We start from the raw sequence: 12948 nt of genomic DNA, 5'->3' as shown, positions 1-12948 counted from the left end.
ATCACAAACTGAATTTATGCCTATATTTTAAATTAAGCCTTATAATTTCTAGCATTAGATTCAGTTTTTGATTTTGGAAGTTTTGCAATTTAAATTGTCTTAGTATTTTGATTTTAACAGTTTATTTCAACTGCAAGTTATAGATTGGATCAGGTATTTCTTAACCCTACTCAGTAAATTGTATAGGAGTTCTCCTTTTATTACCTTGATTTTAGCAAGAATGGAAACAATCTGACTGATATTGTGATAAAATTTGTAAATCTTTGTTAAATTTCTCTATTTAGACGTCACTTTCTTTTACTTTAGCTTTTTGTCTATGTTTCCAACAGTTCTTTGATCATATTTAAGATAGTTGATTTAAAGTCTTTGTCAATGTGTTTTCTCAGGGACAGTTTTCAATAATTTCTCCCATGTTTGGGCCATGCTTTGTTACATCTCTGCATGACTTGTAATTTTTTTACATGGATATTTGCTTATCTGTAATGCTGTGTACCTGTTTCAGCCCAAAAATTGCTCAGCAGTCAATATGGCTGTCAGGACTCTCTCTTCTGTGGACTATCAAGGTCTAGGATGCGGTTTTAACTCTGTGCCTAGTTCCTGTGTCATTCCCCTCTCAAGGATTGTGGACCCCTATATAAGGATGAATAGGGGTGTTGTCTTTACCTATGGGTCACCTCTGCTTGCTGCCTATTAGGGGTGATGGCTGAGACTGAAATGATTGAATAAAAAAAATCGTGAAAGCCTGATACAAGGGCCCTGGCTCTTGACAGTGGTCATCCTCAGGTATGGGTTGGAACCTTTGATGCACCATCGTTTGTAGATGGAATGCTTGAAGCCTGGAAGAAACACATTTAACACGTCCATAAAAATTGGTCCAAAAATCAATATTAGAATTATTAGTGGTATTGGTGTCAAGAAAGGATGTAATCATTTGGCCATAGGGAATTACTACCACTACTAAAGTCATCTGTTCCCTCTAATATGGGCTGATTAATGTTCCTAAGTCAGTGAGCATATTGTCATACCTTAAGGACACTCTCAATCTGACCAAAGATGTTGATGTAAAAGCAGTAAAAAGTATTGGTTCCAGCACAACCTTGAGAAGTCAGGAGGCAGTTCAAGGCAAGTCAGTGGTCAACCATGTGGTTAAGTGAATCACGTGCCTTAGTAATAAGGGATAAGTGTTGGTCAGTTTATGTTGCTGTGCTTATTATAAAAACATATATTGTTATTTTTAAGTTTATGATAAGCAAAGCCCCTTTGAAGGGCAATGAAACTGTCAAACAGAGTACTACTCAAAACTATTGTAACCTCGACTCTGTATGATGGGTGGTATTTGCAGGGGGCTGAGAGATGTTAAAAATGTAGAATTGGCCTCAGGGAAAAATGTATTCCAAAGACCAATTTCCTGAGCAACCATCCTGTGAATAAGCCAGGAAACATTATCAATGAACATAAGATTTCAGGAAGCACAGTGGAGGCTGCAGGGATTTCTGGTTTGATTATAGTCATAAGGGGATTGTGACCAGAATGGAAGAAAGTTGATGGGGTCTACTCAATGACTTTAACTTCAGTTGCTTAATGATGGAGTATTTTAATAATATGGAGTGAGCAGAGGAGGGTCAGATCAACTGGGATGCATTGGTTATATGGCTAAACTTGAGGCAGAACTTTTTTGTATAGTAGGGATTGTTCCATCAATAGTATCAAGGAAGGTGGGAGTGGAGTCTCCTGTTTTGGCCAATGAACCTGGGAAGGCAAGCACAGTCTACTTAAGTAGTTGATAAACATGAAACTGAGTGATTTTGGATGGCAAATGAAATTGGGATGAACAAAAGAGATACTGGATGTGCTTGTTGGGTTAAGCATGTCAGTACATCCAGTCTAATTATAGCAGGAGTTGGTACCTTCATGTGAAGGACACAGGTAGGATGAAATGGTAGTAACTTGATCTGTGGTCCAGGGGTTGCATGCCAAATTGCATCAGAAGAGTTTTCCCAAATTAGTGGATCAGCTAAGCTAATGAGTGAACTTCTAAGGTATAGGTTAAGATGAGAAGATAGGATACAGTTACCAAATTAAGGGAGGCTGTGAATGGTGATTTTTCTGGGGGGGATGACTTTTTTCCAGTTTGTCTAGATAATCTCCAAAGGAGATGTGGTAGATAGCCTTTGAGGTTGCTCATGGCAGACTCAGTACTGGGAAAGGTTTTTGTGCCAGATACTGTTTCTTATAAGTGGGAAGGATAAGATGTGGTTCCAGGGAGAGTCTAGGCTGGCTAGAGTTAGGTGGGGAAGGAGGAAGAAAAAGAGAGTGGAAAGGAGGACCAAAAGATGGGCAGAAGAGGAAAAAGAATAGCTAAGGATCCCACAAGAAAAGAATCCTGAAAATTCCAGTGGCAGTGCCGTTGTTGAGTATATTACTTATCTTGAGGAGTTTGTTGTGTTTTGAAGAGGAGCCTTAGGTGTTCCATTGGTTCACAATTCCAGATGTCCATTGAGTTCTGGGAATTCTCCAGGATTCTGCTATGGAAATTATGATTTAATTCTAAAAAGATGAACCCAACTAGCAAGATGTTTTAATTTCGTAGTAGGTATACATGACCTGGCAAGGCCCTTCTTGACCTGCTGGAGTTGGTCCCCAGATAACCATCCATGTAAGTTTTGAGAAGAACCAGATCTCCTGGCTATATGGGAGGGGTGTAGGTTTCAGGATCTGGTGCCACCAGAAATGGATTACAGCCGTTCTCTTGAGGGAAACTGCAAACAGTTTCCAATGCTTGAGAATGCATTCCAGAGGACTATTAGTTGGAATTGACTGAGAGCCTCCCACAGTCTGTAAGAGACAAAAAGGAAGAAATATATCTAGCTTAAAGGGATTTATTCCTCCTGGAGGAACCTGGGAAGCTGAGGGAGAGGGTCCAGTGTCTTGAATTCTCAACCTAGTTTCTTTTTTGCTAAGGAAGGAGCAAATGCACTAAGCTAACACCCTGCCTACTCCAGCATCCTATTCTTCCTGGTGTCTGCTCCAGGGCACAGAACCTTCTTGGGATCTTCAAAGCCCATTGCCAGTAGCAACCTTAGAGATCTTAGGTGAAGTCTAGTTTTTTTTTTTTATCTTCTGTTATCCTTGATCTCCTAAGATCCCATTCTCCCCACTGTAGACTCTTACCTGTTTATTGAAAACAGATTAGTGCCATCAAGGAAGAGACTTAAGCCTGAAGTGGCCTATTCCTAGTCTCCCAGTAATCCTGTTAGCAGAGTTTTTCTGTTACTGTCTCTTCCTTGTGACTTTTAAATGTGCAACCCGTGCCCACAGTGTGTGGCTGTTTTGTTTCAGTCTCAGAAAAGAAGATCAACAATGAGCAAAGAGGCAGCTGGAAAACAGTGGCTGAAACAAGAAAAGAGACTTATGGCTTACAGGTACCACAGGATAGTTCACCTGTTTTTGGGCAGAGTTTTCCTCAGCAAACCCTTCCAGAGTCACCAAAGAGATGCAACTGAATTGGGGTCCCGGAGGTTCTTTGTCTCATTGACAAAGGAATGAATTCCTTGGTGAAGGAATTCAAAGGTAGACCTAGAAATTTAGTGATAATAGGTTAGGTTTATTAGAGCAAAGGAAAGTACATTCCCAAGATGCAGAGCGTAGGAAGGCACAAGAGTGAGCAACCGTCCTGACAATTTTTACTCCAGGTTTTTATTGGAGTTGGATCTGTGCATCATAAACTCCTAACATGCATTGGGTGGAGTTGTGTTTTGATCCTGGATAGTCAAACTGACACTGTCGGCTGGATGGATATTTTTTGCTTAACTGCATTGCTGCTGAGTCCCAAGGTTGCTCAGCAGTCAATATGGCTGCCAGGATTCACCATTCTTTATACATTGTGGGCCAACAGGATATAGCTATAAGTCATGAGTTGTTCTGTTGACATTTATGTCCAGCATGTGTTTTAACTATCTCCAAGCTGTTGTTCTCAAGTGTCTCCTAACTCCTTGCTTTACCCCTCACTCAAAACCATCTGTGTTTGTAGGTATTTTTGTTTTTAATTTTAGAGTAAATTTGTTTAGCAGATATAGAACTATGCAGATTTTCTATGTTTTCTTGTGGGTTTTGGCAAATTGTACTTTTAAAAGAATTTTTCCATTTAATTTAAAATATCAAATTTATTGATATTTTATTTTTTTGTGTATGGTTCTGGGGTTTGAACTCAGGACTTCTGGCTTTCTATAGGCAGATACTCTACCATTTGAGCCACACCTCCACCATTTTTTCTCTGGTTATTTTTTGAGATAGGGTTTGGCTTTTTTGCCCAGGTCTGTCTGAACCATGAGTCTCCTATTTTATGCTTACTATCATAGCTGGGATGAAAGGTGCACGACACCAGGCCTTGCTTTTTCTGTGAGCTGGGATGACAGGCTGGCTTGATGAGCATGTATCACCATGCCCAGCTATTGGTTGAGAGGGGATCTCGTTAAACTCCCAACTGCAGTCCTCTCAATCTTTTTACCCAGGTAGCTAGGATTACAGGCGTGAGCTATCAGCAACCTGGCTTGATATGTTGTTAATGTTTTGCTCTTTCTGTAGCACCAGTAGTAGTTCACCTTTTCTTCTTGATAATATTTTTTCTTTTTTTCTCAGTCAATGTGCTAGGAGTTTGTTAACTCATTCTTCATAAAAATCAATATTTTGGTTGTATTAATTTTCTTTATTATATGACTTCTATTTCAAGGATTTCCTTTTCTCATTATTTTCTTCTTTATATTTTCTTTTGGCTTAATTTGCAATTCTTTTTCTAGCTTGTCAAGCAATAACCTTCGATAATTGCTTTTCAGTTATAAATTCTTTTAAACATTGCTTTAATTTCATCTTATATATTTTGATATTTTGTGATTTTAGAATTATTCAATTAAGACATTTTCTAGTTGTTTTGTAACTTAGAAGTCTGTTTCTTAATTTCCAAATATTCATTGACTTCTAATTTACATTTTTCATGTGGCCATGTGTACATGAGCTGCATGGCTTTTGGAGGCATAATCATTGCAGCCAACTGTCATTAATTGACTACACAGATTTAATTCAATTCTGGTGTTGCATATGGTTGTGGCTAAAGAGGAAATAAACATTAAAAGAGCAGGAAGTCATTGTTTTTGAAAGAAAGTTATAGACTCAGAGGGTTCAGAAAATAAGGGATTCAAGATCCTAAATCTAATCAGACAGTACCTTTCTAAGTATCAGCGTTCTACTTCCTTTTTTGGGCCTTATCTTTAGCACTGGAGTCTTGCCAGGGCTAGGAATTAAACCTTTTCTATTTTTCTGCTCCTCTCATGATCAGCTCTCAACCCATCTTCATTTTGCTGCAGGAGATCAGAGTCTCTTTAAATGTTAGAAAAGCCTCTGGTTTTCACACTACTAAAATTGGCTGGATTGAGTCTAATTTTCTTCCTTCAGCACAGCAATGACTTTAATAGCAATCAGCTAATTCTACTGTCCTTATAATTACCCTTGCTTCTAAATTTGTCAATTATTAGGCCGCATATTACATAAACCTATTGTATCAGTGAGTGTACCCTCTTCTACTATAACCCATCTCAGTTTACTAAAGGTGAGTGCATGCCATGGGATATTATGCATTGTGTATTGCGCATCATCATGTATCACCCCTCGTGTGCCCTCGTGATATTTGGGAGATTTGGGGACACTATAGAAGAGTGATACAGAGAAGACAGGGCAGCCAACAAGAAGTTTATTATCAAGTGAACCACCACAGAGAAGTGCTGGGGGAAAATACATGGAAGTATTATCCATGCAGAGAAGCAAGGAATGTGAGGGCATGTACACTCCTTAAATCAAACCATTTGTTGGCTAAAGGCTGCGTCTAGGAGGATGTGATTCACAGACACTTTTCCCCACATGTACAAGCAAAGTTGCAGCAGTCAGAGGGACCCTTCAACAAAGATGCAGGCACTGGTCTTAGGAAGCCAGAGGTGAGTAAATGGAAATGACACAGAGGCCTGAGAGAGTATGAATATAGTACTGACACTATTAGCTGTTGCACTGTTATGTCCTCAACTATGTAAGATAATGCTAAATTATTCTCTAAGGTAGCTGTACTGATGTATTTCTATGGATGTTCTTGTTTTCTACCTCCTTGCCAATATTTGGTATTGTCAGTATTTTTAATTTTAGCCATTCTGTTGGATGCAAATGGTATGTTATTGTGATTTTATTTTGCATTATTAGTGTACTGGTTTGCAATGAATTAGGAATGAGAATCATAATTTAACAGGAAAAATTTAATGTAAACAGTATTAACTGTACTGACATTAGAATAATGAGATTAGCTAGTAAGAAATGAAGAGAACTCTAAAGACTGCAGAACTCATAGATACAAGGAGCATCTATTACTAACCTCATAGCTGAGAGAGCATCTAAGTAAGAGCCTCTCCTCTTCTTGGTTTGAGGGACTTTGCTGGGAGGGTGGCATGGCTGTGGCCTAATGAATTGCAGAAACTACTTTCTATGGCTCTGGTAGAATTTGCTCAACATTTGACCTGTAGGCTTGCCTTGAAGACATTTTATAGAATGCCCAGGAAACCTGTTCATGGGGAAGTGCCTCACTGTAGGCACTCTGCTACAAAATTGCCTGAGAAGTGCTAGGGGAAGTGGATGCTGTTGGTTCCATTTACTATGTACTGTAAAATCCGGTGCTGGAAAAGCCACACAAATCTGTGTGAGCACATGGAACCAGAAAGCAAAACACTTTCTTCCTGCAGTCTCTCCTGTGCACTCAATGGACAGTTTAATTCCTTGCCATCTGAGAAAGAAAGCCATTTGAAGGGCCCAGATCTATTTTCACAGAGTAAGCAAAAAGGATGAATTTGGAAGTGAGAGATAATTGGCACAGTGCACCCTTTGATGATTCAGCTTTTGTAGGGAATTTTCTAATCATATTTAAACCCCCCAGCGACAATGAAAAACACTGTATTTTTACTTAAGAATATACACTTCTTACAAGTAAAAAAAGTTCTTAACCTTTTCCACAACATGAGGAAACATAATCCTCCAAAATCATTGTGTTGCTACTTGGCTATATTAATTACTCCTGTTAAGTCACAGTCATACTGAATATTCTATCCAAAGACAAAATTATAAAGTTAACTACCAACAACTTGAATATAAAATAAAATTGTGAAGGAGAGACAATATGTGCATGTAACAGGCAAATTGAAACTGCACAAACTATCCTTGTTTCTACCTTTACAAGATCATAATTTTTAATCTGTTGTTTTGTTCTTCTACTACCTGTTCCACTAGAATTTTACATGAGAGAGTGACCTGACCCAAACACAAAGGTTGATTTTTAAATTATTCTGGTGTAGTTGGGATATTTTCTAGTGGCCTATCTTCTAGATGTCTTTCCTTGTTTTCAGCTGTATTTAATTTATTGTTAAACCTGTCATTAGATTTAAAATTTTGTTTTCAGTACTAAAATTTTCATTAAATTTTTCCAAATCTGCTGTTAGTTTTTATAGTTTTCAATTAACTGCCAAAATTTTAAATCTTGCCTTTTGTCTTTTTAAACTTAGTAAGCATATTTGTTTTAATGAGTGCATCACAAAATATAGAGTATCTTTGATTCTGTTCCTGTTACTTTTTATTTTATTGCCTTGTATTTTCTTAAGCTTTGTTATTGTTGATCATGTTAGACATTTTATTTGAAAAAATCTTGGTGGAAATCATTTGAAGACTGGGGTAATGTTACTTTCTTTAGATAGTATTGTATTGCTTTTGTTAGGAGCCTTGTTCTAGGATCCTCTAAGCCACTTGTGAGGTTTGGAATTTTCTGTTGCCCAGGTGACTTCCTAGTGAGGCTACAGTCCACGTAAGGGCTGGTTTGGCTGGTTTACTTCTGGCATACCTTTATCTTAATAACAAGTCATTGTGTTCAAGTCAAAGTACCATCTTGTGTATTTGAAACTATTTATATTGTGGGCCATTGCCTCCCATTTTTGTCCCCCTCTCTCCTTGAGGCCACCAAAAGCACACTCAGTCTTTTTGCAGTTTCTCCTAAGTAGGCACATCTCCCCAGAGCAAAAGCAGCTCTGAAGGCCTGGCTCCACTTAAAGAATTTGCAGCTTCTGGAACTTGGCTTGGTAGGTACATTTCTCATTTTGTTACAGATAAGATGCCTTTAAGTTTAAAAATTGTTCTTCAGTTTTCAAGTTGTCATCAGTGGAGAGTTTGTCTGAATTACTTTTTCTAGTATAATTGGAAGTGAAACATCAGAACAAGAAAATAAACCTCTTATTTAAACTGTGCATTAGTTTTCACATCTGTAGTATAGGATTACTAATTACTGTCTCAGGGTTTTTGAGGTTTTAAAATGAGGTCATACATAATGCTCACAGTAGCATTTGACACATAGATAATATTCAATTTATTATTATATTAATATGAGAACATAGAAATTTATTTGTTCTTCAGAATCTTTTCCAAGCATAAATTAGCCTCTTTATTTACCAACGTATTTTGCAGGGATTGTGAAAGACTTACAAATAACATTAGCATTGACTGACTTTTCTGTCAGCCCTGATTTAGGTAAATGACACTGTTTTCCCCTAATGTTTTTAAGGCTCTATATTTTATGGAAAATTCAATTTTATATAAAAGCAGATAATTACCCCAGTACCTCTGTATATGTGTATGTGAGTACATGAAGACTAACTCCCTGTGTGTATGCATATATAAATATATACCAATGCTAAATGGGAAGATATTTTAATTAGGACATGGTCTTTTCTAGATAAAATAATTGGTGTGGAAAGAGTAGAATGAAGTAGATTTGAGATATTTTGTTTTAAATATTTTAAGATTCTGAAAATCTGAGGAAGTTTTTCTAATTATGTTTTCTTTTTTTACATATGGATAGAAAACATAAAACATTTTAGTTTACCCTGTTTTAAAAATGGGTTGAGTTCTTGGACTAGATGTAAAGTAAGTAAGAGAAAATGCTAATAAAAATAGGGAGCAGAGCTCTGTAAAAGTCTGATGATAGCTACTTAACAATCCTGGTACCTAGAAAACAAATTTGAAAATGTTTTCTATGTTTATGTGTAGAGATTATTACAAAAAGTGAGGTGTACGTGTGTGGTTTCTGTATTGCATAGATCTACTGTCATTGAAAGTGCATTTGCTCTTCCTCTTTTGCCTTAACCTAATTTTTGTGCAGATAAAGTTTAACTTAATCAATTTTTGCATCAATATTGAATCCATGAATATAGTGTTCAATTTCCAGTGACTTTTTCCAGTATGCAAATTGAAATGGCCATGATAATATGAAGGTTTAAAAAATTCGAATAAATTTCTTTTCAGATATAGAGAGAAATAAGCAATTTGAATTTTTTGTAGGTTATAAATCTGTATTCTATTTTGGAAATTACTTTGTCTCATTCCTTTGGCTGAGTGACTTTTTAATTTCTCATACTACTATGTCTTGGAATTTCTTTAAGGTATAAACAAAAATGTCTTTTTTCAAAAACAAAGGCTAGGAAGTGAAACAGGTCCTGTTGGGGTTGGTACCAGTGGTCAGGGGGAAGATGTAAGGAAAGGGTGAAGGAAGGTGATTGTGGTGGAAATAGTATGAACTCATGCATGAGAATGGAAAAATGAGACCTGTTGAAACTATTCTAAGAATGGAGAGAAGGTAAAGAAGAATAATGGAGGTGGTGAATTTAATTTAAGATATATTGTAAGCATTTTATAATGCTACAGTGTACTCCCAGTACAACAATAATATGTTAATAAAAATAAAATGAAACTAAAAAAAAGTTTCTTTTTTTAAAATTTTTATTTTATTCATATGTGCATACAATGTTTGGGTCATTTCTCCCCCTTTCCCCCTTACCCTCCCCCCTTTTCCCCCCACCCCCTTTTCCCCCCCACCCCCTCGCTATCCGGCAGAAATGATTTTGCCCTTATCTCTAATTTTGTTGAAGAGAGCGTATAAGCAATAATAGGAAGGACCAAGGGTTTTTGCTAATTGAGATAAGGATAGCTATACAGGTAGTTGACTCACATTGATTTCCTATACATGTGTGTTATCTTCTAAGTTAATTCTTCTTGAACTAACCTTTTCTCTAGTTCCTGGTCCCCTTCTCCTATTGGCCTCAGTTGCTTTAAAGTATCTGCTTTAGTTTCTCTGTGTTGAGGGCAACAAATGCTATGTAGTTTTTTAGGTGTCTTACCTATCTTCATACCTTCCTTGTGTGCTCTCGCTTTATCATGTGATCAAAGTCCAATCCCCTTGTTGTGTTTGCCCTGGATCTAATGTCCACATACGAGGGAGAACATATGATTTTTGGTCTTTTGGGCCAGGCTAACCTCACTCAGAATGATGTTCTCCAGTTCCATCCATTTACCAGTGAATGATAACATTTAAAAAAAAAAGTTTCTTTAAGGTAATTATTTTCATGATTTTTCTTTTCCAGGTTAACAGAACCCTCAGGATATTTAACAGATGGTCCAATTAACTATAAGTATAAAACTAAATGTACATGGCTAATTGAAGGCTAGTAAGTATACAATTTGAGTTGAATTAATTGTGTTCTTAAATGATAAAGATGATCATATTAATGATGGATATTAATATAATGACTTCATAGTTATATAGGTTACTTGTTTATTTTTGGAAAATATTCTTAATTTTTGTGAGATTTTAAAATATAAATTACCCCTTCACTTGTGATACAATAGGTTAATTTTTTAGCTATATTGTTGTGGCATTATAACTGCATAATAGGCAGATTTTAACTTTTTAAAAATGTCTAGTTATATAATTTAAAAACTCCATAAAAAGTACAAAAATATACTATGTTGAGTTATATCATTGGTTCATACTATTCAGTATTTTATTTCTAAGAGTATTTTCAAAAGAACATTTTATAGAAGGAAGAGTTACTCCTTTAGAGGTATTTTTTATAATTAGGGCTTGAAACCAAGTTTATCTGTTTAAACATACTATGATTGAATCATAAATGAATGTAAGAATTCTTTTTGAACCATTTTGTAATTTTAAAACAATGTATTTGGAAAACCGTACTCTTTGTATTTTAAGTTAATTATCTGGTATATACTTGTAGTCTGTTTGCGTACTTGTTCATAGACATTTGAAGAACTTAGTGCCTCTACTTAAGGATTCTGTACAAATGAGAGCGGTTGTTTCTTGAGTGTTGATTTTTATTTCTTTGAACTCAGATCCTGATGCATGGGAGACAAACACTGTACCAGCCCCCAGCCCTTGAGTGTTTAATTTTTAAAATCAACTTTATTCAAGTATAATTTGATATAAAATGTGCCTGTTTTAGTATGAAATTCAAAAAGGTTTCAGTAATGTATATAAGCTATGTAACCTCTTTGTTAATCAAGGCATGGAACATTTCCCATTGACTATGTTTTTTTGAAAATGATGATACATGCATATGGCCTGTTAATAGATTTTGAAAGTTGCATTTTGACAGCTTATCAGTTTTTTCCCTCTGGTAACTTAGTGATTTATAGAAAAAAGTATTTGTAGATAAAAATACTCTGTCTAAAATTTCTTCAAAATATGTTTTGTGTATGATAAAACATAATAAAAATATTTTAATATTTCTTCCAGTCCAAATGCAGTGTTAAGATTAAGATTCAATCATTTTGCTACAGAATGTAGCTGGGATCATATGTATGTTTATGATGGAGATTCAATATATGCACCTTTAATAGCTGTACTCAGGTGAGTAATTATGCTTAGTTGATGAACTGATAGTTGGGGGAAAGTAAATAAATATGTTTAATTTGTTAATTTGAAATATATTGATTAGTTCTCCAAAATACAGTTAATGTTGATTTTGATGGCTAACTTTCTAAGATGATTATAATACTACATTGTGTACTACATTGTGTACATTATGACTGTCAAGTTAAGTATATATACACTAATGTAAAGATCGACATAGCACAGATAAATAGATACTGTATTGGAACTGTACATTTTCATTCTTTATTGTCATTGTATTTAACTTATTCTTTTAAAGCAGCTTGAATATGTTTTCAGACATCTATTTGGATAGATTAAGATGAGTTTAGGCTGACGAGCAAATAGGCAAATGTATATTTTTTAATAGTTATCTTTTATTTTAGTGAAATGAAATTTTATTTATTGTTTATTTAATTGTGACATTTATAAAATTTCTTATAATATATCATAGTTGAATTCATCTTCTCCATCATTTTCCTTATTCCCCCTCACCTCATTCCTGGAATAGCTTCAGCAGGTGTTATTTTTTCATTTTCATACATGAGTTTGTAATATTTCCACCATATTCACCCTCCTACACCCTTTCCTTATACCTCCCCCCTTCTACTAGTAGTAGCCCCCTAGTCCAGACCAGTTTACTTATGAATATTTGGCTACAAATTCTGGGATTCCTAAGCTTCCCTAATGTTTGATAATTTGTTAGAATGACTCACAGAGCTCAGAAAAATGCTGCATTTATAACTATAGATTTGTTAACAAAAATAGAAATCAGAACTAACCAAATAAAGAGAGGCATAGAATGAGGTCAGGAAAGATCACAAATATGATCTGTGTCCTCAGGGTGTTTCCACCCAGCACATCAATGTATGTCATCAGCCAGGATGCTCACCTGAGTTTCAGTGTTCCTTGTTTTTATTTGGGTTTCTTTATGTAGGCTTGATTGGATGAATCATTGGCCTTGAAGAAGTTGAACTCCAGCCTTCCTCCTGTCTTCAAAACTCAGGCTGATACCATGTGACCTCAACTCTTTAATTACGTTGTTGGTCTTACTTGCGTGGCCGTCCCCCATTCTGAACTGTGTCCTTAGCTTTAATTATCTACGGGCCCACCATGATTCTGCCTTATTGGCATAAATTGTCAGGACCTACCATGAA

The 12948-nt window shown here is 35.9% G+C and overlaps 1 protein-coding gene across 3 annotated transcripts in view; it reads left to right on the top strand.

The window, feature by feature from the left end:
* The window catches only part of Atrnl1 (attractin like 1), a 744833-nt gene that overhangs the window by 18371 nt on the left and 713514 nt on the right, over positions 1 to 12948 (top strand). For all 3 annotated transcript variants that reach the window (XR_012449625.1, XR_012449626.1, XM_074078234.1), the window contains exons 2-3: positions 10488 to 10571; positions 11657 to 11770. Coding sequence is in view for 1 of the 3 variants with exons in the window: in XM_074078234.1 (XP_073934335.1) it covers positions 10488 to 10571; positions 11657 to 11770 (198 nt within the window). In the remaining 2 variants the exon portion in view is untranslated. The remainder of the gene's footprint in view (positions 1 to 10487; positions 10572 to 11656; positions 11771 to 12948) is intronic.

The sequence above is a fragment of the Castor canadensis genome, chromosome 7 (genome assembly GCF_047511655.1).
Source record: "Castor canadensis chromosome 7, mCasCan1.hap1v2, whole genome shotgun sequence".
NCBI lineage: Eukaryota > Metazoa > Chordata > Mammalia > Rodentia > Castoridae > Castor > Castor canadensis.
The sequence above is the reverse complement of the archived record's forward strand: the minus strand, read 5'-3'. Positions and strand labels throughout refer to the sequence as shown.